Source organism: Tribolium madens, unplaced genomic scaffold (assembly GCF_015345945.1).
Source record: "Tribolium madens isolate multiple individuals breed KSU strain unplaced genomic scaffold, Tmad_KSU_1.1 Scaffold_91;HRSCAF=231;Tcas5.2_LG7, whole genome shotgun sequence".
Taxonomy (NCBI): Eukaryota; Metazoa; Arthropoda; class Insecta; order Coleoptera; family Tenebrionidae; genus Tribolium; species Tribolium madens.
In genome coordinates, this window is record NW_025401063.1 from 14,132,700 (window position 1) to 14,159,783 (window position 27,084).

Sequence of the window (27,084 nt, forward strand, 5' to 3'; positions counted from 1 at the left end):
CATTTATGATAAAAAGAATGGTTGATTAAATTTTTTATCGTATCATCATCTACAGGATGCGCCAGAACTCGCGCCCCAGAGAAAAATTTCAAGTAAGGTAAGATACCAGGAACATGGAAAAAATGTTTATAAAATTCTATTTGTCAAAAAATTTTGACATTTATTTTTTGACATTTGACATTTTTTCATATCTATTTAATGATACGGATGATCTTGTACAGTGAAGGACAGTGAATTTCGTCCACCCAATTTCTGTGAATTCACAAAAATTCACTGTAGTCTGTGCTTTATTGTCATAATAACTGACATTCAAATACGTATTGTCAAACATGCCAGCAGTAAGTGCGTTTAATAAAATAGAAATTATCTCTCTGGTACAAGAAGGTATGTCTCAAAGACGTGTCTCTTTACTTTTGGGCATACCAAGGACCACCATTTCAAAGGACAAAGGTAAAAAATAGCAAAAAGCATCGAGCATTCTGTCAACATGACAAACGTTAATCAAAATTATGAAACAAGGTTAGGTAAACCTAAAGACTAATTTACACTTTTAATCTGTCAGGGAAATTGGGTGGACGAAATTCACTGTCGAACACTGTATATGTTTTTTTTTTTTATAATTATTTAGTAAAGATATAAAAATTTTGCCAATAAAAGCCACAAATAAGATTAAACAGAGATACAATTCAGGTTACAGCTTCCTTGTTTCCTCTTTTAATAGCTTGTAGCAAAAAAACTTGGAAAAGTATTTTTCCAACAGAAATAAATAGAGTCAAAGTGAAAAATTTAAACTCTTATAACTTCGAAATTTTTATAGATAAAATTTTATTATTCTGATTCAGTGAAAAAAAAATCTTTTGATTTTGGACTTTCACTTTGACAATTAATTTATTAATTGAATAATGGTAGTTCTTGTTCAAAATAACTTTGTTTCTTATCTTAAAGCTGTTTCTTTGAGTTCCCATTTATTAAAATTATGTTTTTTATAAACATTTGTTTATTTAACTTGCGTCAATTCATTTGTCAAAGTGACATCGTTGTTTAAAAAATGAAACCGCTAGTGTGATTGGATTTAAAATGCAGAGAAAAATTAACTTTTCTTTCCACTGAGTTAGAATAATGAAGTTTTAATTACAGATTTGCTGATTTCAGGTAAAGTAAAAGACGTTTTTTTTACAGTTTTGGCGTAAAATCAAAGATATTGTTTTTTCCTCTTGTAAACTCAATCCGCGGGTAGAATTGGTTTTATCAGTTTATCACTGATTTTCAAAACAAAAATGTTCTATCTGCCCTAATCCTTATGCAACCAACAATTCACTTGGAAGAAATTTCATAACATAACCTCATTTTTTTATGTCATTGTAACACTCGCAAGAAAACAAACTTTTTTACAAAACACAGTTATAGAACTAGCCCATTTCAAATATTTATGATACTTATTATAATTTGTTTATGTTTTGTGAGTGCAGTGACGAATACGAGCCGGCCAGTTATTTATTAGTTTGTAACCAATTTTTGTTGAATATTTAAAATACTTCCATTATCGGTGATACTAAACCAAATTCTTGTTTTAATCCCAGTGACGTGTCTAGATTTTCTAATATTTTAACAATACACATATCAACTGATAATTCAATTTTAAAATGCTGAAGTGTTAAACCAACATGGTTGGTCTAATTCCAGTACTTGGGAAAAATCGTTTTGCTGTTTGTTTAATCCATATAAATGGAGACATACTGTGATCATGTTGATGCCGACGATGAAAACTTACTCCTGGATGATGAAAACACTGCTAAAGCCTGCACTAAATGCAACAAACAGCCCGAAAATTTGACCATTAACGCTTCTTCCAACAATTCTTCCAATGGTATTGTAACAATCGCTCCCATGGATGACCACATTGACACCCTGGAAGATTCACCCCTTCTCATTAATGTAAGTATGGCCACGTAAACCCCAAAACTTCATAAACAAATTCCAGGATTGTTACCAAGACGAATTTCATTGCCACAATAATTTGCAACAGACTGAAGACAAAAAAGCCTGGAAGAAACTCTTAATTGCATCAATTCTGTGCTTCTTTTTTATGGTGACTTGAGAAATCAAACGAATTAAATAATCACTTTCCAATTTAAGATTACAGAATTAATCGGCGGTTTTATTGCCGGAAGTCTTGCCGTAATGACAGATGCGGCTCATCTTTTTTCAGATTTTATCGGCTTTCTCATTTCGCTTTTATCTATATGGGTGGCACGGAAGTCGCCTACGAGAAATATGACGTTTGGGTTTTACAGAGCGGAGGTATTGGGGGCGTTTTTGAGTGTGTTGACCGTTTGGTTACTTGCCGGCGTCTTTGCAGTACTTGCGATTAATAGACTTTTGAAAAAAGAGTATGATATTGATGCAAATACCATGATGCTGGTTGCTTCATTGGGCCTGGTTGTAAATATTGTGTGAGTTGATTTGTTACAAGGGGTTTGTCATTAAAACTCTTTAAAAAAAAGGGCTAAAAACTTCCTAAGATGAATATTTGTTTTTTAAGAATTTAGAGTTTTGATAGTTGAAAATATCAGTAAAATGGCTTAAACTTTTTTTTATAATTGTCGTTTGAAAGATCATTTAAGAAAAAAATTGTTTTGAAAATTTGATAATCTTTTTCATACTTTTTTATTATACCTGGATCATAATCCTAAATTAAAACAAGCTGCAGCGTGCGTAATTTGGCCTTTATAGCACGCTGAAATTTTGAAGTTGTCTAGGTAACAAGAAATAGTGAAATGTCTGGACCAACTACAACGTGAAAAAATGTGCTTAACAACGTAAATTAGTAACTGTTTCTACGAAAACGATTCACAAACAATCTTTGATAATTTTATTCTGTAAATTCACATTTTTTCAATCCTCATAAAAGATCGTAAATGGGCAGATATAATAAAAAGTAGCGTATAACACTCGTTTATAAGCGCCTTTAAAACATTTATGGCGTTAAAAGCACTCCGCTGACGCGTCGTGCTCTTAAACCCGTCGTGCGTGTTTTAAAGGCTTGCTTATAAACTAGTATTATAATATACTACTTCAAAACCCCCAAAAAAGAGCCCACATATTGTTTTTTTTTGGAAAAAGATCACTAATGAGTAATGACCAACCCTGTCCTTGAGTTCTGATGATAATCTTAGCATTTTAGGATGGGGGCTGTCCTTTTCGGTTTCTGCCACAACCACAGTCACGGCCTTAGCGACCAAAGCAATTCAAATATTAACGTGCGAGCTGCAGCAGCTCACGTTTTAGGTGACCTTTTACAAAGTTTAGGGGTGCTTGTAGCTGCGATTATTATTAAAGTGTTTCCTAACGCCAAAGTGGCCGACCCTATTTGCACTTTAATTTTTTCAGCAGTTGTTATTTTTACAACTGCTAAAGTTGCAAAAGACTCCATTTGGTTGTTACTAGAAGGAAGTCCAAAACATTCTGGTGATTTAGCATTTGAGTTATCAAACATTTCAAATGTTAGACATCTTCATAATTTACATATTTGGACTTTATCGCCTGGGAAAGATGCCGTTTCGGTCCATCTGTGTGTTGGTAAATCGCCATTTATATTACTGCTTTAATTCCAGTCATTATTTTTTTTAGATAAATACTGTAATCGTGATTCTATTTTAAAGAAGGCTACTTCACTCATTAAGAGTCGATTAAATGTGATAAGTTGTACTGTTCAAATTGAAACTTACAGTTCAGAGTTGATTAATTCGTGTAAATTTTGTCAGTCAGTTCAGTGCTGACAAAGTTCTAGGTCAGACCGTTTCAGACAACACACAAATTTGTAAATGTTTTATTTTCTTTATTTATTACAATAAATGTCATTGGAAGAGCAATCACTGTCCAAATTGTTGCAAATTTTCTATTTCATAATAACCACAGCAGTTTTTATAATACTGAAATAAAGTGATTGAATAAATTGTCGTTTTAAAAATCCCATTCGCAGGAATATAACTCCAAGTCAGCAAACTGTTGCACAACGTCTAAATTCGCAACTTCGTCTACAAAAATCAAATCAAAAATTTTCAACTGTCAGACATTAAAGTTACCTGTGTTAACGGCTACTCTATTACTAAGGGGCATAGCAGGCTTAAGTAAATCAGGCAGAAAAATTCCTTTCTTCGTTAGTTTAAAAATAGGATGTGTGAGGAGTTGACTAGCGGTGGGACGGATAACTGCTTCCTTTTGTAAACAAAGAGTTGCGAGTTCGTGAAGATCCTCCGAAAATCGTCTGTTAACTACATTATTACTTATATCACAATCACCTGCAACAAGCTTTTGTCAAAATAAATTTCAATAATTTGAGAAAGTTTCATTTAATTCATATACAAATCCACTACTATAAATAAACAAAGAATGAAATTTAAAGATGTTAAAAACTAACCATGAACTTCGTTATTTTCATCTGTAGGTACTGTAGTACAGTCTAGCAGTTGTGGAACACAGCCTCTCACTTTTTCCGTCAACATTAAGGTCGTTGAGACTCCAGCATATGGTTCTGCACCATTTGCCAGCTCGCAAATTACCATACCCACACTATAAATATCCGATTTTTGATTATAGCCTTGAACAAATTCAATTAGAACAGAAAATAAGCTAAAAAATAGTACCCTGCAAATTTTGTTCCAAGAGTTCGGGACTAAGCCAGTTTAGATTCCTCGCTGTACTCATTGGAAACGAATGAATCTGTTTTTGCCATTTACCATTCAAAACAATAGGACAGGCGTACCGTAGCCCAGTAAGACAAGCTTTCCCTGATGCAGAAATCAAAATGTGACCAGCCCTGACTGACCTTGAATAATTAAAGCTTAATACTCGTTTGCATGGAGCAACATATTAAACAACCTGTGAATAATCCCTTTCTTGTGTATGTAGTCCAGCGCATCAAGCAAATCCCTTAAAATTAAAACTATAGCGTGTTCAGGAAGTCCTTCATTAAAATGCGTATTTAAAAGATCACGACATGACCCAAAAGCCATCAGAGGACTCACAACACACACTTCATGCAAATGTACAAACGCCACAAAGTAAGTTATAATGTTTGGATGCTGGAGCTGTTTTGTGAGAATGATTTCTCTCTAAAACAGACTAGACTAGCACTAGTACACTCGAAGAAGTTTCATACCTCGACTAAGTGCGCTTCGTGCTTTATTCGGTCCATGTTAAAGCGTTTTATGGCAACCATAGTGCCCGAAATTTTGTGTTTTGCCAAGTTGACCACTGCCATTCCTTCGAAACATTGGCCCAAAGTTGATATTGTTTCGTAAGCTGATATGTTTGCTTCATAATTAACCATTTTATCAGGATGTTTTAGTCTCTCACAAGAGGTTTATAAACAATTTTATATGACATATTTAAATTTGAAATGACTTAACCTAAAAGTTGACCATTCTGACGTTTCGTGCAACAAAAAGTGAAATAAATCGATGTTTTTACAATATTTAAAATATAGTGACGTACTTTTCAAATATGTTATTGAAATGTAATGAATAAATAACACGTATTGGATAATTTACAACTTTTAAAAATGAACTAACATAACCTACCAACTGACATCTGACGTTTTAATGACATGTGCTAGGACCTTGAAAGAAAAAACTCTTTTCTTCTTTATTTTTTATTAAAATAATAAATATGTTAACATGGAAGATTTAAGTAACGGATAATAACAATAATCACAATTCTTCATTAACTTTTTTCCCACAAATTGCCGATTCTTCAACACATACCTTTTTGTGAATATCCTTAGTGTCGCTTTGGAAGTGTTTAATAATATTTTCTTCCAATTCTTCCATAATGCCCTCACACTGAAACGAACTTATGTCAATCCAAAAGCCTAAATTAGCGAATATCATACATAGTATTTCAAACTCTTGTTTAAATCATCATCTTGGACTAAATTCACTTCAGACATGTCATTGTTCATTTTCCCATCCTCAGTAATCAGTTTCAACAAAGTCAATGTTCCGTTTGATTTCCACGTAGCCCTCACATAATCGTCCATTTTCGTACAAATATCTTCAATCATTTCGGATAAATGAACCTCAGATTTGGCTTGAGAAACAGATTTGTGTCTGTAATTGCCATCTGAATCAAGCCTATAACCTCCAACGTCGACGGTTTTAGTTGGATCGATTTTATTCACTGCTTTGTGTAATTCATCTAAACTAGTTTTACATACTGGAAATAACTAATTTAAAAACACCACAACAGAATACAAAATTCATACCTAAACACCTCAACTCTTGAGCATCAATTTTTTGTGCTTCACCTGTGTGATAACAGAAGAGTGTTACTAGAACTAGTACTATTTTCATTTTATTATCAGAAAAGTGTTGCACTTATTCAAAATAAAGTATCGAGAATAATACCTTCGCGGCTTATTTTCTTCAAAATAAAACTGGTTGACGTTCATAATTTTCTAATGACACGTTTCTACATTCTGATTGGTTAATATTGGCTTAAATTGATAAAACTTGCTCCAATGGGGTTTCCCAATTTATTTAAACCGAGAATTTTTTCACACTTGTGTTTAATCCTTCTTGGTTTAAAACGTCGTAAAACTTATTAATTAAAACTGATGCCTGGGATCCTGAATAAAATCGTTTTTATTAGTAGTCAATATCTAGGTATTTTGGAAAATTAATTGAAACTGAAATCAATTGAATTCAATTTAATTGAATCTTTCTCCTTCTGTCGTTTCTAGACTTATTCGCAGGCCTGTATTGGGGCCGTTTTGATCCCGAGCATAAATGTGACCCACATATGACCTCAATAATCCAATTATCTCGAAGTATGCAACTCAAAATACAATCCAAGTGAAGAGATCCCCTTTTTTTACAGTTTTATACATTGCTTTTACCTATTTCTCAAAAAGTTTTAAAACCATATTTTGAAATTGCCAATTTTTCAAATAAAATAAAATTAGGTAACAGCATTTGTGCTGTGACAGTCCTTTCAACATACAATGCTATTTTTTTCAAATGTTTATCACCCTGACTTTTTTTCTTGAAGATTTGATCACGAGAATGGAATTTCCACCGAAATGCTCATTTCTGTCTGCCTGTAGTCAACATGGAAAATGGGTCTTATGGGTGTTATTCAGGCGATGCACTCTTTTTACTTTTTAATATAAAATTCCTAATTTATTAATTAACTTCAAGTTAATTATTTATCAAGTCCGCAGAAAAATATTTATTTCATTTTGTGCTTTGTGATTTTTTTTTTTAAATTTGTATTTCATTCAGAGATAATTTATAAATAAAATCTAGTGAAACTATAATATAATTTTACCTTCTTACAATGGGAACTTCTTCGTACCTATTACAATAAAAAGGTAATAACGACAAAGACGAACGCACTACATTCTTTTGTAACAAACTTAATTTCTTTTAGACAATTTATTGATTATGTGACAGTGTATAGGTACTTTTAAAGGTACAATTACAAATTATTGTAAACTATATACAACAATCCCGGGCATTGCTTCCTGGCTTTTTAAACAATTGTTAAGTATATGTTTTTGAATGCATTATCAATAATAATTATACTAGGTGAATAAAAAGTATGTAACCAAACGTTTTTTGCTTAAACTATTTATTTTTTGAAAAAACTAATTGATGAGTGATAAAGTACTATAAAAATGTGATGATTTAACAAGAATAAAATTTTTCGAAATTTCCTTTTGTTTTTGAGTTCTACAAAAAAAAAATATTTTTTTAAATGGCAACCCACTATAAAATCATTTTTCTCATAAAATCTATACTCTAAGGATTACAACTATCTGCTTTATATTAAATTTTTTCAAAAAAATTTTTTCACATAAATTATAATTTTGACAAAAAAATGTCGCATAACTCAAAAATAAAACAAAATTTCGTTCTGAAAATACGATCACATTTTTTATATTACTTTAATTTATATTAATTATTATTTTCTGGAGGCAAATGATTAAAAATAAAACCGCTTGGTTCCATACTTTATATTCACCCTGTATGTAAGTAAAATGGTACGTGATAAAATGTTTACTCAAAAAGGTCAAAAAGGGACATGTTTCGGCAAAACTTTTGTTATTTAGAGCTCTAATTTAAAAAAAATAAATAAATAACACAGAGAAACAAAGTATTCGTGTAGAAAAAGTTAAAGGAATAAGAAGGCGAATGAAGTTGAACCTCTCTCCTGGAAATTTAACAACTTTTCCCAAATGTTTTTTTAAATGTAAAACTTAATGATAAATCTAATAACAATAAGTGTTGTAGTAAGAGCGGGAGTTTGTGTACAAACCTACAAAGTTCGGTTTAGGCCTCAAACACTTAAGATCCCACACTAATCGACTAATGCGGCACTGCTTTCGTCCTTTATTTTGTTTTTTACCAAATGGCGGGTATTTTTAAAAAATTAACAACAGCGCCACCGTTACGTTTGTATTGAACTAACAGCAAGCATCAAACAAACGTCTTACGGATCAGACAATTGATTCGAGGGGCGGTCGGTAGTCCCCGAAATTAAAAAAATCCGTCATTTGACCATTGTATAATTTTCCCTTCATTGGGAGAACAGTCTGTGATACGTTGTGATGTTTGTGTGTAGGTTTCGTGTATTTTGATGCTCTAGAAGTTTAAAAATTTGAAAGTGGGCTAAGCGACCAACCATCCCAAATCGATGGACTCGTCCAAACAAGCTCCGAGATTTGAAGCAGCCAGTCAGTCGACAATCGGTCATCGTTTCGGGTGGTACGGAACAGAATGTGTCAGAATTTTCTTTTGATGAATTCTAGTGTTTTCCAATTATTTCCCAGTGAAATTATCGCGGATCGGTTGCAATTGTACGGTGCATCGCCGGCACCAGTCCGAACGGAAGAACTTTCCGCGAAAGAGGCTTTTGTAAGGTGAGTGACATATTTTTAACTTTTCACATTGACACAACTGTTGTGTAATTGTAAACTCCGACTCAGCGTCGTTTTTCCAGCATTTCTCCGCATCTCTCGTGTTTTTTCCGCGATTTCGGCGTCGGCGTTCCAAAATTAGCCTCGGTCGCGGGAGCCGCCACTCTCCCCCCGTGCAAATTTCGTACGTTTTGTCCATCTGGCAACGCTTTTTCGCCGAAAAATCTGCCGACCTTTCGACAATTACGAAATTTCGATGCAACATTTTGTATTTGTTTACTGACAAAGAGTCGCGTCCGATTTTCGGCTTTATGAACTTTCGCGTTTGGGTCGATTCGGTTGGAGCGCCTCGCACGTCCGGTTCCCTGCCCTTCCACTCTCCTATCGATTCCGCCGTTGGCCAATCGGGAGCCTGGCTTGCTAGATCGCGGGAGCGAAGTCGACGTGCGATGTTGCCACCGCCGCGAATTACTCATGCACATAGCCGTGGCAACGTTGCCACGACTGAAATGCCGAAAAATGGCCACCAGAAACGACACGTGACGAAATTTTTATGCGGGCTTTCTAAAACTTTGACGCGCGGTTTTTATCCCGACTTCAAGGTCACCCGTGAAAGTTGACTTACCGTTTGCATAGACGGTTTCGGGACTGGTTTATAATATTTATCTTATTATTTCACGAGTGGCATAATGATAAGAATTGTTACCCAGAGTTGTTTTTTTTTTCGGGGAGAAATACCGACGCCATTATTGTTCAGAATGACGCGATAAGTAACTGCGTAGCAGTTGGTATAAATGCTACCGGTTTTGTTTATGCCAGAAATAAATAAGTGGGCGTGTCGTTTTGCGGATCAGCTGAATTGAGAATCTTCAACATGGTATCGAAAGACGTTCTATGAAAGGAGTCTCCCATATTTTATCTTCGAATATCATGTTAAAACACTAAAAAACATGTGTAATTTTGACTTTGATGAACGAAATATTTATTGGATTTTGTTTACGTAACATTTTACTTTGAGGTTATGTCGAAATAAAAAGTCATCGTTATCGTTTCGTTTAAGTTTAGAACAGCTTGCAAAATGAAAAATACCCTAGTCATCTCTTTTCACCTTTTCATTTATTCAATAAGGGTTGGCAAAACTGTTATGTTCATTTTGTTTAACTAAATTATTCATTTATGGCAATATTGATAAAAATCTAAGCTTCGGTATAATTTTATATGTAAAAATATACCTTTATGTATAAGGCAGTAAAATAAATAACTTAATTTTTTTTTGTTTTTTTTTTCTTCTTTTTTATGTTATACTTTTTGACTAAATAAGATGAAAAAATTGTAGTTAATTTGGTCTGTTGTAATCAACAACAAATGTTTCATTTATTATTATCAGAGATCGAGTTATAATTTTTAACTTAATTTAAAAAAAAAGCATGTTTACACTGACGTCATGGTCTCACCTTAATAAAAAAATGAATCCACAATAAAAAATTAATTCTTTGTCACTAGTTTAGTTATACTTGAATTCGGTGTTTTCGAATGTGAAACCTTGTTACTATGATTGGAAAATGTTGGAAAAGGGACTGAAAATTTAAGGTTAAGGACTGCTCTACTGCTTTGAATGTTTAGAAAGTGTCAAAAATTTGTTGTCCGGCATGGTACATAAGTTCCAAACTCAACAAACAAAAAGAACAGAAATCTATACTCGTTTTCATATTAATGTGCATCAAAGTAGTCGTTGAAAGAGATCATTTTAAGGTGGCAACCATGCGATCTTCAAGCAATTCTAAACTCAGTCTTCCTCAGGTAGCAAAAAATAATTAAAATTAGCAACGTAATTAACATAGGGTAGCAAATGTAAAGATTTTTGTCATTATTAATGTGATTAGATTTGTTCTGAGTGACATTAATGACACTTTTTGTGTGAATCTGCCTTTAGATTAAAGATTCATTTAGACTACTACAACCTACTTGATGCACATTAATATGAAAAAGAGTATATTACCAAAATGAATTAGATCTAACTTGGCTACATAACTTAGCAACGGGTTATTTAAAATTTAAATATACATAAACTTCGTTTGAAGTTGGTTTACACAGTCAAGGTCAATTTTATTGAAGAAAAAAATACCCTGTGCACAATAAGTGCAGGCTTAATTGTCAAAAAGTTTTTAAGGTCACGAGAAAAAATAATTGTAATTTGGATTTCTAGTATTTCTAAATACATTTTTGCTTATGAAATGCAATTTTACATTAATGTATACCTATAAGCTCTAAAAATTGTTAGGCGGACTAACAACTCTACAAAAATCATACATTAATACGAGTGAACAGAATTAGCTATAATTATATTTTTTGTGATAATAATTAGAAATGTATACCTAAATTTTTGTTTTTTATGCAAATAGGATATTACGAGTATATCACAAGGTAGAGAAGAGATTTTTATAGCCGAGCTGTTTATAAATAATAAATGCGAGGCTATAAAAATCTTCTCTACAGTGTTTTAAAAAGATTTTTTTCACTACTAGCACATTTATTACCCAGAAATACGTTGAAAAATATATCTCTACTTAATGGACATATTGCCTAGACGTAACATGTCGTATTTCATAACTACTATTAGTATTACCTACAGTAATTAATTACTTACCTCAGTTATCAACTTAATTTGGAAGTATTATTTTATTCTTATCATAAATGAGGTTATGTCATTTTTGTACTTCTGTAACTATTAAAGGAATTTTCTAACTTCATAATATGAAATATTTGTTAAAATAATAAAGCTACTGCAAGAAAGGTAAAAAGTGTTGAAATTTGCCTCATTACCGGATAGTATTTTAACAAGAATAAATCCATTTGTTGTTTTGACCGTTTTCACATAGACAGAAGCATTAGAGTAGGGGTTATTCTGATATTTTTAATGAGGAAATTTAAGTTTTTTATTTCATTAATTTATTTCATTTATTAATTTCATCTCGAAATACTTCCGTTAGTAATCGAAATGGCAATAGTTTTCAATAATAATATTCTAGAAATATTTGTATTAATGTAATACTCTCCAACATCAGAATTTACACACCTCTAATTCATTATAATCTTTGGTGTATAATGAAAATGATTATTGACTACTAGGAGAGAAAACAACTTCACAACCTCTCAACAAACTAAATAATGGTATCTTTTAAAGCTAGTAGTGAAAATAAATACATACATACTTTTATAAAGAGACCTGTAGTTTATTTGATGATGTTTCTGTCATTTTGAATTCATTAATGTTCTTAATTTCAAATTGTTGTTAGAAAATAAATTCAGTTTTTTTGAGATATAAATAAATTAAATTATTATTAAATTGTCGAGTGCTGTAACGTTCTGTAAATGGACCCTGAATTTTTAATGAATTTGTTTTTTTCTTTTACTTTTTTATTCAATTTAAGTACAATTTCAATGTATTAAATATAAATCACAATTTGTATGTTTTCATCACCTTAAAAAGAAGTATGAGAACGAATTATAAAGGCCAGTTTATAAATTATTGTTTAATGTAACCCTTGTTTACTAATTGTTAAAAGGTAAATATTTATAAATGTGACATTTAAAGTCAGTTTTCTTGATATAAGCCGTATGTTGGTATTGTTGAGTGCTACATGATGGTACCACTTTAATTACTTGGCTTCAGACAACTTTTAAACATTATATCTTGTCACGAAATGACTTTGTTGAAATACTAACAGTGCTAACACTGCAGTATTATATCATAGAAGTATTCAAAATTGAAATTTTTAAGTTTGAAAGTATGCAATTTACATCACCAATGTTTTTTTTTTGATAGTAAATAGTTTAGAATTTGTGTAAAATAGTAATTCTTGCATAACATTGCATGTAGTGTCGTTTTTCGTGCGAGAATGAACCTGTTTAAACATGAAAATGCTAGAGGTTATAATAAAACGAGGGAAATAATTTAGTAAATAGTCTTTGCGAAATTGCGAATTTTGTTAAAAGTATAATTATCTGTCAACTTGTATTCTACTTTAATGGTATTCATTTATCTACGATTAATAGTTATTATATTGCGTAAAATTAAACTATAGCTAGTCTGTTTTTGATTTTGGTATGTATTTTATACATATACGAGTACGTTAAGAAAAGGTCAGAAATAATTACAAAAACTAATCTTACTGTAACGTGCTGAAATAATGTTCGTACATTGGTGGATAGAATAAAAAACGAAATTGTTAAAAATTAATTTACACAATCACAATAATTAAATGTATTGGAAATGATAACTGGCATTACATGTAGTAAAAATGTAATTTCTATTGGAAACCAATTTATAATGGAATGTTTAATAAAAATGCTTAGTGGTTAACATTTGTTTTTTTTTTTCTAGACAACATAATTATGTATTAAAATATCAAGTGAGAAAATAAAAAACTTATCATAAACATATTTTTCATTGTATGTCTGTAAAGACAACATATTCACAATTGATCATTTGTTATTTATTATACAGGAGTCTGGAAAATTGCACGCCCCCTTGAAAGGGAGTAAATTGGGTAGTCCCCCAATGACATTTATTTTTTGACATTTTTTTTGTCTATTTAATGATACTGATGATCTTGTAAATGTTTTTTTATAATTATTTACAAAGGTACAAAAATTTTGCCAATAAGGGCGACAAACAACACTAAGTAGAGTTACAATTTAGGCTACAGCTTTCTTGTTTTCTCTTGTAATAAATAGCCTGTAGAAAAAAAACCTGGAAAATTATTTTTCCAACAGAAATAAATAGTCAAAATGCAAAATTTAAACTCTCAGAACTTCGAAATTTTTATAGATAGATTTTTTTAAACATTTTTCTTGTTGTCTAGGGCACCGCCTGATGATACAGTGTCATGGAGGTGCGCGACTTTCCGGACACCTGTATATTTCTTTATATGATTTAGCTTTACTATTTTTTAAATTTTAATTATGATGTTAATGTTAATGCAATCAAAAAGCACTGTATCATGACACGAACACGTTTATTTTAATCTTATCACAGATGTATAACATCAACGAAATGTCTCTCACACACAAGTGAAAAGTTTAATAACCGTGGTTTTTAATTATCGACTAATCAAATGAAAGTATATTCGCACGTGTGTATCGAATCGAAATTCTAAAAAGAAAAGTCCGTTAATTCACTTAATAAAAATTATTCACACATTTCTATGATACGTAAACCGTAAAAGTTGAACATCTTCAAATGATTCTTAACCCAAGATCTTTCGTGTTTCACATAACAAAAATTAACTCTCATTATCAGCGTAATTGATTACGTTATGCGCATTAGCTCCTATCGAGCAATAATAACAATAATGGACGTATCATTAAATGGCGAACTGTAAACATCTTTCGTATTATTTGATGAAAACACCAATATAAACAATTTTATTTCCTGATATTTTGCAAAAATACGTATATACAATACAATTTTTGGTGTCAAGAGAAATTATGAGTTAATAAAGAGTAAATTTCTAGTTTACTATCGGTATCAGATACATCAGAGTCCGATTTCTGGTACGATTAAACTTCAGTTAACTGTTTGATCGTTGATAAGGAAGCGCTGATGTTATTGGTGTTGCCATGGTCTCATGGTTTAACTGAGGTTTAAATTTATCTCTTTGTTAAATATGTCCCAAAAACAGGGCCTTAAATGAGATTCAGTGATTCTCACGTTTTTAAAATAAACAAAATTATTTTTTAAGTGTTTAATTTTTTTTTTTGTAAATTTTCAGCCGCCTCGATGTAATTTGAAATGAAACGGCTGCGAGTGGATGAGACGCTGAAAGAAGGAAGTGTGTCTCCAGCTACAGCTGCTCTATACAGCATTACTCAGCAGCAATCGTCGACGACCTCGTCGTCATCATTGTCCTACTCGAGTGCTAGCAACGTAAAAGTGGTCAGTGAAGGAATGCAGTCGGGACTTTATCCGCCGCCTCCGGTGAGTTACGGCGCGATGCCGACGGCGACTGCGCCCCACTCTGGCAAAGCTTCCGCAGCGATGCAACCATTGTCCGTTGGCGGCGGTGGTGGTGGAGGTGGCGGCGCCCATACTCAATTACGCACCAGTGCCGGTTCTTCGCCGCCCACCGCCCCTCCTATGCAAGAAATGCAACAACAGCAGCAGCAGCAATCTCAACAGCAATCACCCGGCAGCAATTTTCAACGTTTGAAAGTCGAAGACGCCCTTTCCTATCTCGACCTGGTCAAGTATAAATTCGGCTCGAAGCCGCAAGTGTACAACGACTTTTTGGACATTATGAAAGAATTTAAGAGTCAAAGTATCGACACTCCCGGTGTAATCCAGCGCGTGTCGAACCTGTTTAAGGGTTTTCCTGATCTGATCGTCGGTTTTAACACGTTTTTGCCACCGGGATACAAGATAGAAGTACAGAAAAGCGACCAAGGATACGCCTTTCAAGTCTCAGTGAGCATGCCGAGCCCTACAGGTAACATGCCCTCCGATCCTCAACAGCAGAAAATGATCATGAGAGGTTCTGGTACGATCAACATGTCGAATTCATCGTCGGTATTGAACACGCTGCCGCCTTGCCAGCCGCTGTCGTTGACGCCGCAGCACGTGCCCACGGTTCAGCCTCAAGCGGCGGCACCGTCGATACCGCCACCCCCGGTGCCGGTCCATCATTCGGCGTCGAGTTACGGCAGTGGAGCGCCTACTTATAATAATACATCGATATCACTATCGGCGGCGCAAGTTGCCGTTAGTCAAGCGTTAGGGCATACGGATACGCCGCAGAATCAGCCGGTGCAGTTCAATCATGCCATCAATTACGTTAATAAGATTAAGGTAATTTGGAGTTTTCAATTGAATGCTATGTATTTGTATATTTGTTATTATTTTTTTATTTATTACATAAAAAAAAGTTAAACATTGTTGCTATAAGTACTAAATTACCAGTTAAATGATACATTTTTTTTTCATTCTTGAAAAAGAATATACAGGAGTGTTCCGTTTTTATTGTTACAAATTTAAACAGGTGATAGAATATTCAATTTTACGACAAAAGTTTCTTATGAACATGTATCAAAAAATGTTATGTAAGCGAGCTACAACCTCTAAAAGAAAAGTGTTTTTTAATGGAGTTATCCTACTATTGCAGAGTAGATAATAGTATATTAAAGAACAAGTTTTATAAGGGTTGATTTGGCGCACGAATCCCAAGTTAGAAAACGAGCCGTAGGCGAGTTTTCTATGGGATGAGTGCGTCAATGCCATTATAAAACGAGTATTTTACGCTATTTTTTTCTAATTTGCGCCCCCTTTTTTCTTATTTTAATTAAAAAAAAATATACATTTTTGTCGCCTAGAGAATTTTGTGTTATTTGGTATCGGTTGGTAACACTGGGCGCCCACCTGTTTTTTTTTGAGTCATTTCTGCCGTCTGTCTTTAAAAATAAAATTTACAAATTATTAGTTATTAGTGTTACAACATAATAATAATAAATAAAATATGAGAAATAGAATTTAGTTTGCACTCCGCCCGAAATTCGCGAAATTGCCCAAGCAACAACGCAAAATTTGTACCTGACAAGTCAGAAGCGGCATCCAAAAACTAAATAACCCTAAATTCATTAAAGCACAGTGTGCTTTTATAGATAGCCATAAACGACTCCTACTGGAGACGTTAATAAACGTATTATAAACGCAAATTAGAAAAAATTACAAAAGTTGGTACGGCTGATAACCTTTAAACACCTGAACGGATTCAAAAATCAGTTGTCGAAATTTTAAATCACGGGTGTTTTAAACAGTAAAGCAAATTTAATTTTTTATGGTCTGTAAGACAAGTTATAAACTAATTTTACTCAAAAACGATAAGTTGTATCGAAAAAAACGCAAGAGACCTCTTTTTTGTAAAAAAACATGAAATTTAGAATTTTGTGGCTGAAAGTGGCAAGAACCAACAGTCAAAGTTGTTAGGGTACTTTTTACTCTAAACCCCCCCAGTTGAGGACGCCCTTGAATAAAAACTTCCACGTTTTATCTGTGAATTCGTCTGGATGTATAAAAGTTATCAGTTGTACCAAATTTTGTAATTTTATCCACAATGGTTTCTGAAATATTAGAAAAAAACTGAACCCCTTTCAGAGGATGTAGCTCCCTTATATAAAATTTTTCGATACATGTTTATAGAAAACTTTTATCTTAAAATTGAATATTCTATCACCTGATCAAAATTTGTAACAATAAAAACGGAACACCTGTATTTAAAAAAAAAAGTAATGAATTTTATCAAAGGAGAGTAGTTAAGACAGATTATACCGGGAGATCAAAAATTATCTTGGTCAAGGATGGTCATAGATTTTAAAATAATAGTCGTAGGTTATGTCGACGCTGTCAGTGAGTCAAACATTGACAGAATTATTTCAAAAGGATGATAAAAGCAACGACAGACGTTTTACATTCCATGACCACCCTTGACCAAGATAATTTTTGATCTTACGGTACAAGGTGAGTCAAATTTTATTGCAGTCATGTTTAGGCATTAAAAAAAATTAAAGAAAACGTGTTCGTGCGCCATACAAACAAACATTCAACTAATTTAAGATCTCTTTATTATTGCTGTTAATTTTTTAATACAATTTGAAACAAGCAACAAAATATGTAAATCATTTTTTTTTTTTTTTGTTAATTGTTATTTTTGTTTTAACACTAAATAAGCCCGAGAGAATTACAAAATTAGAAATTAAAAACATTAAAAGATTTTATGACCAAACATTTTTAATAATTTACCATTATTTATTGCACATTTTAACAAAATCCACAGTATGTACGATTCCTCTTGACCTCACTACAAAAGCCGTCCAGCTATAATAATGTAAAAAAAATAACAAAAATCACGATCGTTTTCATTTACGCAATGAAAGGTTTGAGTTTTTTATGTAGAGGTCAAAATTACTTCATCTTGTATAGGATCATTTTGTCACATTTTTTCCCCATTCTGGTTTCCCATGTAGTTATTTGGAATTTGTTATTAAGTCAGTAATCATCATTTCTACCACCCTATATATTTTTTATTGTTTGTTGTCCAGTTACAAAAATAAATGCTCTTAAAGTAAGATTCTTCGGTTAGTGTGGCTCTTAATACGTTCTGTGGTTCTTAATCAAATAGATTTAAAGATGTCGCAATGAACGATGCGAATGGAATGGTCATGAAAAATTAAATTCGATTAGTCACGCTTAATGATGGATTAATTGTTTGTACAGCCAATTTGGAAAAGTGATATTTTTGGACTGTACTAAGTAGTACTATAAGTAGAGTGGAAAATGATTGTTACAAATTTTTCATTGTTTTCTTGAGCCAAGTATCAGTGTCGATTATGGAGCAGAAATGTAAAAATATTAATTAATTATTATTTGCTAAAAGTGGGTAATAAAGAACGGTTACTGAGTTACTGTTGACGGCAATAAAAAAATCGATTAATGGATATTTTGAAAGATTTTAAATTAGAATAACAAGAATAAAATTGTGTAGCTCATTGTTACCCAATTATCTAAAGACCATAATGGTGAAGAAAATTTAACTTTTAACGTTAGTAGCAAAATGGAAATAATAACTACCTAGTTTCTTCTTAAAATTAAACATTCAACTGTGTTCCAGAGTTGCCTTGATTATTTATAATTTTGTACAATCATTTAGTGACATAGTTATACAACTCCTCAAGCCACAAGCAGTAGTGTACTGGTACCAAAACCAGATGCTTCAATCATTTTTATTTTTAATCAACATGTTTTTATTGGATTTTTACTCATTTCAGAATCGATTCCAAGACCAGCCAGAAAAATACAAGCGTTTCTTGGATATTTTGCACATTTACCAGAAAGAACAGCGCACAATGAAAGAATCATCTGGCGGCGGTTCCGGCGGCAAACACTTAACCGAGCAAGAAGTTTACAGTCAAGTAGCCAAGCTTTTTGAAAACCAGAGTGATCTCTTGGCCGAATTCGGTCAATTTCTTCCCGATGCCACAAGTCATATTAATCCGACGCCAATTTCCGATCATTCGGTCGTCAAAAAACCACCGACTAAACAACCCTACAGGGAAAATATCATCGATAGACCCTCTCACAAACCGAGTCATCATATTTCGGGACAGTTGAAGCGTTCACCCACCTATACTCCAATGATGCATAGAGACGCACCACCACCGAAAAAACATAAAATGTCATCGTGTAGAGATGTGACATTGGCCGAGGCCGGGAAATACGGGACTTTGAATGATTATGCCTTTTTCGATAAGGTAAGAGTTGGATATTTTGAAGTTGATAGCACTGGACGATCTAAACATGTCTTCTTTGATGAAGTTGTGTAAAGGAAACAGTGCGAAATTGAAGCAGGTTAGAGTGAAGGATGTTTGTGATACGTAGACATTCCTTCTCATTACCGTGCGACAGAACACATTTTTTTATTAGTTTTCAGTTCTGAAATGGTTGTAATTGTTTGTAGGTGCGAAAAGCTGTGCGCACACAAGAAGTCTACAACAATTTCTTGCGCTGTTTAATACTCTTCAATCAGGAGATAATCTCGAAAAGCGAACTAATAATGGTAGTGACCCCGTTTTTGGGTAAATTTCCCGAATTGATGCGATGGTTCCGCGAGTTTCTCGGTCAAAACGAAGTCGAACCGATGCCTTACAACGCCACACGTACGGAACGTCCGCAGGGCGAAACAGCACTCGAAATCGATCTCACCACTGCGAAACGTCTAGGTGCGAGTTATTGCGTCATTCCGCCGTCACAGGAGGGTCTGACTTGTTCGGGTCGAACTCAGCTGTGCAAGGAAGTTTTGAACGATCAATGGGTGTCTTTTCCCACGTGGTCGGAAGATAGTACGTTTGTTAGTTCGCGCAAGACGCAATATGAAGAGTACATGTACAGGTGTGAAGATGAAAGGTGAGTTAATAATTTAATATTTATCGTTGTTCTAGGATTCGAGATTTTATTTTGTTATGCTGAACACAAAGCACTTCACCAGTATAGGATATTTTTAGATTCAATACATTAAAATTTTTGTAGTGTGACGCATCAAACACAGAAATACTCGTTGTGTATGTGTTTTTAATTTTGATTTTTATACAGAAAGCGATTTTTTGTTTCTTTTTTTCATTAATTTTGTCTTTCAGGTTCGAGTTGGACGTGGTGATCGAAACCAATGCCTCCACAATTCGAGTTTTAGAAGGTGTGAATAAGAAAATGAGCCGCATGAACGCCGAAGACGTCGCCAAGTATCGTCTGGATGACTGCCTCGGCGGTTCTTCTCCTACTTTGCATCAACGAGCCCTAAAACGGATCTACGGTGATAAAGCACAGGACATTATCGACGGCCTGAAACGAAACCCTCAGACTGCCGTTCCGGTCGTGTTGCGACGACTGAAAGCAAAAGAAGAGGAATGGAGAGAGGCTCAAAAAGGTTTCAATAAGATATGGAGGGAACAGAACGAGAAATACTATTTGAAGAGTTTGGACCACCAGGGGATTAATTTCAAGCAGACTGATGTTAAAGCGTTGAGATCGAAGAGTTTGTTTAATGAAATTGAGACGTTATTTGATGAAAGGCACGAACAGAACGAGGAAGGTGTTGAGCCAGTAGTCGGGCCGCATTTGATACTGCCCTATAAGGATAGGACTATTTTGGATGATGCTGCGAATCTTCTGATTCATCATGTTAAAAGACAGACGGGGATACAGAAAGGGGAAAAGAGGAGGATTAAGCATTTGTTGAGGCAGTTTTTGCCGGAGTTGTTTTTCCATCCAAAGCAACAATTGACGGACGATGAACGTGATGACGGTGAGGTTTTTTTTTTCATGTTTGAAAGATATTTTTTAAATAATTAATCGATTTTACTGAAAATGAAATGGATATTGTTTATTTGTGATACCGCAATAAACAGATCATTTTATGATCGCTGGCAGGTGACAGATGTAGGTTGAAAAACAAAATTATTTTGTAGATATGTACTTTTATTTCGATTTTTTAAAAATTACCTTGAGTTGTTTGAGTTAAAAGAATAACACCTATTTTTTTACTCCTTCCGTTCCAAAGTAAGTACCTATCCGATTTTAGTTTTTTTAATGGATTATTGAAATTATGAAATTAATCAGCATTTAGTTATCTATTTAAATTAAGCATGGAAAAAGTGAGTCTACTAGTCGCTGGAAGTTTGATATTTAATTTGTCAAAATATGATTTTAAATAGTTAAAATATTGTAATAATTATTAGTTTGTTTTTACCCGTTGACAATTTGTTTAATGTTAATTACTACGATCGTCATATCAAAAACTATCCTAAAAGATTAAAAGGGGAAAAAAACAAATTTGAATGTCGGCCAGCGCCAAGGAGTTACATGACATTGTTAATAATCTATACAATGTTCTTTTTATTTTGTTCTGAACCCGCAATTCAAGTAGCACGTTAGGAACTTGATTGTTTATATGTATGTACATGGTGATTCAAAATTTATACACCTTATGACCAATTGTTGATTTTTTAACAGGAATCTGTTCAATGCTGCAAGATCTGCAGTTTCCGCTAACTAATTTCAGGAATCCGTGATCTGAATAGCCAAAAATTTAATCCAACCTGACCTTTGAAGAACTATATCTCGTGAAAAAAGACTCCAACAATTTTTTGACATGGGAACTTATATCTCAGTTGGAGGTACACGTTATATCCCTTTGCATATTTTTTATGAAATTGGACACTTATTTTGGAACGGAGGAAGTACGAAGTGTTCCAGAAAGTACTTTTGTTAATAATTTGAAACACTGCAACCGGGTACGATTATACTTAACAAATACTTGACGTACAACCCCTCAAGATTGTTCAAAAGTGTACTCCAATGGTAACTTTTAAAAATTAGAGTCAGAATTGCCAACAGAATCATTCATCGTGGATCACTATGTATTTATTTTGGTAATTATTGTGCCATTAAAATTGTCGCAAAATTTAAAACCAGCATATTGCGTTCAGTGACACTTGATGTTGCCGCGTACTTAACGTATCGATAATAGTGACACATAATGAAAATTTATGCACATAAAGGCGGAGTAATAAGTAATAATCATAAATGACCTTGACCCACAGATGTAAATTTGTAATGTAGATAATCATTTCATAAGTCACTTTAAAAATACATATACCGAATTTCAAAGCGTGAATATAGTTACAGTTTCTTTAAGTAAAAGTAAAAGTTAAAATGACATTTGGTTTTTTGTTTAAGGAATATTATTACAATAAATACGAATATTTTTATTCTCTAGATTTAATTTTTTTCTATAATCGGATTTGCTTTATTGTAGACGAAAAAGAAGATGGCGATGAAAGCCCGATAAATAGTCCCACTGGGAACAACTCTAAAGGTAAAAGCGAATCGAGTCCAGGAAAATCTCCCGGAAGATTGGACGGAGAAGTTGAAGTCAAAACAGATCCCGATTGTAAAGAAGAAGACATCAAAGTACCTTTACATGCTCAAGTTTCGGATCCGGTAAGCATGGTGTATTTATATAGTCAATTAACACTAATATACATAGGGTACATTTTTGTGTGTGAATAGGAATTTTTCTTTGTTTTAGGATGAAGCCTATACTCTATTCATGGCCAATAACAATTGGTACATATTCCTACGTCTTCATGCCGTTTTATGCGAACGATTGGCGAAAATCTACGAACGTGCTGTAATTCTAGCGGCTGAAGAAGCAAAATCGCGAACTGGGCGCAAAGAAAGTACCGCCGTTGCACTCCGATTAAAACCGAAGCCCCAAATCGAAGTTGAAGATTATTACGTTGCGTTTTTGGACATGGTTAAAAATCTCTTAGATGGTAATATGGACGCTAACACTTACGAAGACACTCTTCGAGAAATGTTTGGTATTCATGCTTACATCGCGTTTACTTTGGACAAAGTGGTTTCGTACGCGGTTCGCCAACTTCAGCATTGTGTCACTGAACGAACTGCCATAGCTTGCACTGATTTGTTTGTCAAGGAACAAAAACGAGGGGCTACTGGAGGACCCTGTTCTACGGCGCATAAAAGATCCCATCTGGAGATGGCGTACCAAAGGCTAGGCGAAAAAGCGGTCCAAGACGAGAACTGTTTCAAGATCTATATTTATAAAAAAGATTGTAGGATGACGATTGAATTGCTTGATACAGATTCGGAGGATCCTAAAAAAGTCGAAGATACGAAAAAGTGGAGTTCGTATAAAGAGTGTTACGCGGATATAACGCATGTGGATAATAAGCCGAGATCGCCGGTCTATTTGAATAGGAATTTAAGGTTGTATAAAAAACGTATGGGGCTGCATAATAAGTCGTCACCGGTAGCGGAAAAGAAGAATAAACAAGGAGAAGAGAATGATGAACAAAAGAAAAATCAAGAGGACGAGAACAAAAAGACGAACAGGATGGCGGACGAAGCCGATAACAAATTTGCTATGTTGGAGGAATTAGAAAGAAAGCTTATCGAACGTCCGTTGCCTGAAAGGAATCAAACGGAACATCCAGGATATGAAGTGTCAGATGAAACGCAATGTAAATTCAATTCGCAGGATCCGAAAATTATGTTTACTGTTAACAAGGATAGTTATTTGTATAAAATAAGTGCCTTTTCGAGAGCGAGAAAGGTGAGTTGATTCATTAAAATCAGTTTTAGCTTTCCTTTTTCCAAAAAACGAAAGTTTCTATATTGGTTTTATTTATTTTGTTTTGTTTTTAAATAACAAAATTTGTTACGGTAGTATTTTATTTGCATTTCATTTTACTATTGATGAATTAGTCATTTTTCATTTGCTAAATTTCTTTATTTGTTTCAGAGTCATCCAGAGATAACGAAACGGTTGTCATGTAAATTTCGCGCGTGGCTGAAACGTTGGGCAAGTGCGAACGTTAGTGACGTGCAACATAAACAGTGTACTGATTGGTTGATGGGTCGCGGCGAAAATGTCGTGCCTAACCGAACACGGGTGCTAACGGACAATGATCTTTCACGAACTCCTTATGTACCATACAACAGATACCGGGTCGAAAGGCTGAACGAAGACGCTACTGCTACGTGATGTTGACGATGAATGAGGGAGAATCAATCAATAAATTAACATTCATATGAATATTTCTCGTCTTGAAATTGTTGTGTTTTTATTTCTTCAGTTCCTTGAAACTTTTTTTAAATTCTATGTGCTTGTAGTGTTTTTTTGTTTAGTCCTTTTGAGTTGAATTTCGTGGTGCGTTGTTTTCTTTTTTAAGTTTAATGTTGTGTTTGCGCACAATCGTTTTTATGTTGTGAAATTATTTATTGATTTATTTATAACGTTAAACATGCCCTCGAAGTGATACTTTTTTATGTAAGTTAAGAACTAAACGTACTTGTTTTTTACGCAAAGTTTTTCCGCCTACAATAAAAGATTATGGTATGTGGTGTTTTAGTTTAAAAATTTATGAGTAGTGCAATAGTCGTTTTTAAACTAAAACATTTTTAGCCTGTTGCAGGTTTTTCTTATGTCTTTTATTATAGTACAAAAAATAGATTATGTTTTTTTTGTATTGCTCTTATTGTACGGTTTTCTTTCTTAAATTATTGATTTCCTGTTATGGTTCTTTGTTAACTGAATCATTTTTTAACACTAATGTTGACATATCCTTGGTGAATTTTTGTTGTAATTGGATAACGACTCGCCTGATTTTGGTTGGCAAAGTGCTTCCAAAGTTTGATATGGGCAGTCGAAAACTTAGCGACTAAGTCATAAAAAAACATATATTTTTATATTCAGAGATATGTCAGCATGATCCGCATCGCCATCCATTTTGTATATATTAAAAATGAAAAGAAAAATAACCAAACATTTTTCAATAGTATAAAACATTCCATTTTATACGATCATTTCCTCACTTGTCCATGTATTTATTAAAGTTTGGTTATTTTTCTAACTTCTCACTTTTAATTATTGTAAATTTTAAGTGTATAGAATTAAAAGTGGGAGCAATATGTACACAATTAAAAATTTTAAAAACTAAAATGCTACACTGTACATACCATTTATAAAAAATATTTCTACAAGAAAAGTTTATTCATTTTTAAATTGTCATTATCTCAACACCCGTATCAGTTATAAGAACCGTATGTTCAAACTGAGCTGTTCTAGAAAAATCTAAAGTAACTGCAGTCCAACCGTCGTCAAGAATGACAATTTCTTCACCTCCAGTAGACAAAACCGGTTCAATGGTGAACGTCATTCCTGCCCTCATTTCCCCGGGATAGTCATTGGCTGTAAGAAAAAGTTACTACGCAACTTTCGAAAAATCAAAAACTTTACTAAAGTGACAAATGTCAGGAGGGCCATGGAAGTAGTGACCAATCCCATGACCTATAAATGCTGGTACTACTGTAAAGCCCAAATCTTTAGCTTTGTGTTCGATTCTTTCGCCGATTTTGCAAAACTTAACGCCAGGTTTGCAAATGGAAATTGCTTCTTCCAAGCAAGTTTCAGTTGCTTTTACCAGTTCTTTCCCCAAGTCGTCAACATTTCCCACAAGAAAGGTTTTGGAACAGTCGCCATGATAGCCATTGTAGAGGACCTGCAATTTTTAACTAAAAACAAGTAAAATGAAAGTACTCAATTTTAGAAGACTACTGTTCTATCAGGATAACAAATTTTATAGCCCTAAGTTTTAGAACAGGATGAGTTTAAATTGAGTAAATATTTTTTCAATGGAATACTCAACCGTAATGTCAACATTAATTATGTCCCCATCTTCCAATTTCCTGTCGTCAGGGATTCCATGACAAGCAACGTTATTTACAGAGGTACAAACAGATTTAGGAAAATTCTTATAATTCAGTGGTGATGGGTATGCCCCACTGCTTACGATCAAGTCGTGAGTAAAGTTATCAACGTCGTCCGTAGTGACTCCAACCTGAAAGAAACCAGCATAATTTCAGATAAAAGAAGACTTCACAAACTACCTGAATACCTTCACATAACTCCCAACTTTCTTAAGAATATTTGCAGCTAATTTACAAGAGTTTCTCATTTTCTGTATTTGTTCAAGGTTTTTAATTTCTGGATGATCGATGAATTCAGTTGGATGTCCAGTTGCATAATAGCTTGGTTTGCTTATGTGGTCGGGAACTTTTTTTTGAGGGGAGACTTTTCCGGGTTGAACGACGATACTAAATTTTCCATGCTCAACTCTTTAAACAATTTATAAAGGTGTTTTTTAGATGGGTTTGGTTACCTACTTACTTTTTTTTACTCCATAAATTTTTCAGGAAGGACAACTGCTTATAATTTAATGATTTCATTATTGATTTGGAAAACCTAACAAAAAAAGAACATAATTAGGTACAAGTTATGGACTATAGATTTAGTAAAAATGAAAAATACTTACATTTTAGATAGTGGTTCGCTTTTGTTATAGGTTATGAATGATTATAATAAAAACATTTTTGTTATATTTTATTCCCATTCAACACTTAAACTAAAATAAGTTTTTCATTACTTATTCTTTGTCTTTATTCAGTCAAGACTTGAGTTTAGTTTTTTATTCGTTCCAAAAATTCACTTCACTTTTACTAACGTAACCTCTAATCTGTCAGTTTTATTCTTCTATCTTTTTCTCATAATTTGCTCTCTTTATTTCACAAGCTTCATTTGAGAACTGTGCCCACCATCTATAATTAGTTTTGCATGAATTTACACCTTAAAAGTTTTAAACTACGGAAAAAATTAACTGTATGAATAAAAATAATATTCTTATTGATACTAATATTAATATATGTGGCAAAATGGAAGCCTTTTACATTTTACAGTCAGACTACTCTCAATTAAATAAGTTTTTCGTCGATTTTTAGTTTAAATATAAATGTCTTTATATGGTATTTTTAAAAGATAAACTAACTAGTACATAGGATAGTAATTACAAGAATGTAAGTTATGAGTTTTATTAAAATAGTGTTATGATCTGCTTAAGATACGTAGGCAACCAAATATACAGCACAAAGTGTGTAGATTCTAGAACAGTTTTCAAAACCTGCACCGCTGCTGTTAGAATGGATAAATGAATTCCAAATTTTTCTTTATATCTGTTTATACAAATTACTTTGTTTT

The 27,084-nt window shown here is 33.3% G+C and overlaps 5 protein-coding genes across 7 annotated transcripts; 2 read left to right on the forward strand and 3 right to left on the reverse strand.

Moving 5' to 3' along the window:
- Positions 1-1,340: 1,340 nt before the first annotated feature.
- On the forward strand, positions 1,341-3,955 carry LOC123010592 (zinc transporter 2-like). Its single transcript, XM_044407606.1, has 5 exons — positions 1,341-1,935; positions 1,982-2,089; positions 2,137-2,453; positions 3,185-3,579; positions 3,631-3,955. Exons 1-5 carry the CDS (start codon positions 1,726-1,728, stop codon positions 3,777-3,779), a joined length of 1,179 nt encoding a protein of 392 aa, XP_044263541.1. The 5' UTR covers positions 1,341-1,725; the 3' UTR covers positions 3,780-3,955.
- On the reverse strand, positions 3,821-5,615 carry LOC123010593 (STE20-related kinase adapter protein alpha). Of its 3 annotated transcripts, none has more exons than XM_044407608.1 (7): positions 5,583-5,615; positions 5,162-5,411; positions 4,882-5,114; positions 4,647-4,828; positions 4,421-4,600; positions 4,086-4,301; positions 3,821-4,037 (listed from the first exon to the last, which is right to left on the reverse strand). In XM_044407608.1, the coding sequence occupies exons 2-7, from the start codon at positions 5,330-5,332 to the stop codon at positions 3,964-3,966; spliced, it is 1,056 nt and encodes a 351-aa protein (XP_044263543.1). In that variant the 5' UTR covers positions 5,333-5,411; positions 5,583-5,615; the 3' UTR covers positions 3,821-3,963. The 3 variants fall into 3 exon arrangements, with proteins under 3 accessions (XP_044263543.1, XP_044263545.1, XP_044263542.1); XM_044407610.1 differs by having other exon boundaries at positions 5,574-5,588; XM_044407607.1 differs by lacking the exon at positions 5,583-5,615 and adding an exon at positions 5,497-5,553.
- A 30-nt stretch (positions 5,616-5,645) lies between these two features.
- On the reverse strand, positions 5,646-6,629 carry LOC123012201 (protein seele). Its single transcript, XM_044410064.1, has 3 exons — positions 6,266-6,629; positions 5,894-6,216; positions 5,646-5,843 (listed from the first exon to the last, which is right to left on the reverse strand). Exons 1-3 carry the CDS (start codon positions 6,351-6,353, stop codon positions 5,712-5,714), a joined length of 543 nt encoding a protein of 180 aa, XP_044265999.1. The 5' UTR covers positions 6,354-6,629; the 3' UTR covers positions 5,646-5,711.
- A 1,882-nt stretch (positions 6,630-8,511) lies between these two features.
- Positions 8,512-24,797, forward strand: LOC123012199 (paired amphipathic helix protein Sin3b). The gene is made up of 8 exons (XM_044410062.1): positions 8,512-8,923; positions 14,695-15,767; positions 18,740-19,222; positions 19,429-19,874; positions 20,105-20,769; positions 22,282-22,466; positions 22,555-23,604; positions 23,794-24,797. Exons 2-8 carry the CDS (start codon positions 14,715-14,717, stop codon positions 24,034-24,036), a joined length of 4,125 nt encoding a protein of 1,374 aa, XP_044265997.1. The 5' UTR covers positions 8,512-8,923; positions 14,695-14,714; the 3' UTR covers positions 24,037-24,797.
- Positions 24,798-25,025: 228 nt separating this feature from the next.
- On the reverse strand, positions 25,026-26,596 carry LOC123012200 (methionine aminopeptidase 1D, mitochondrial). The gene is made up of 6 exons (XM_044410063.1): positions 26,366-26,596; positions 26,221-26,295; positions 25,949-26,168; positions 25,700-25,891; positions 25,291-25,552; positions 25,026-25,242 (listed from the first exon to the last, which is right to left on the reverse strand). Coding segments are annotated over exons 1-6 (942 nt in total). The 5' UTR covers positions 26,368-26,596; the 3' UTR covers positions 25,026-25,051.
- Positions 26,597-27,084: the final 488 nt, after the last annotated feature.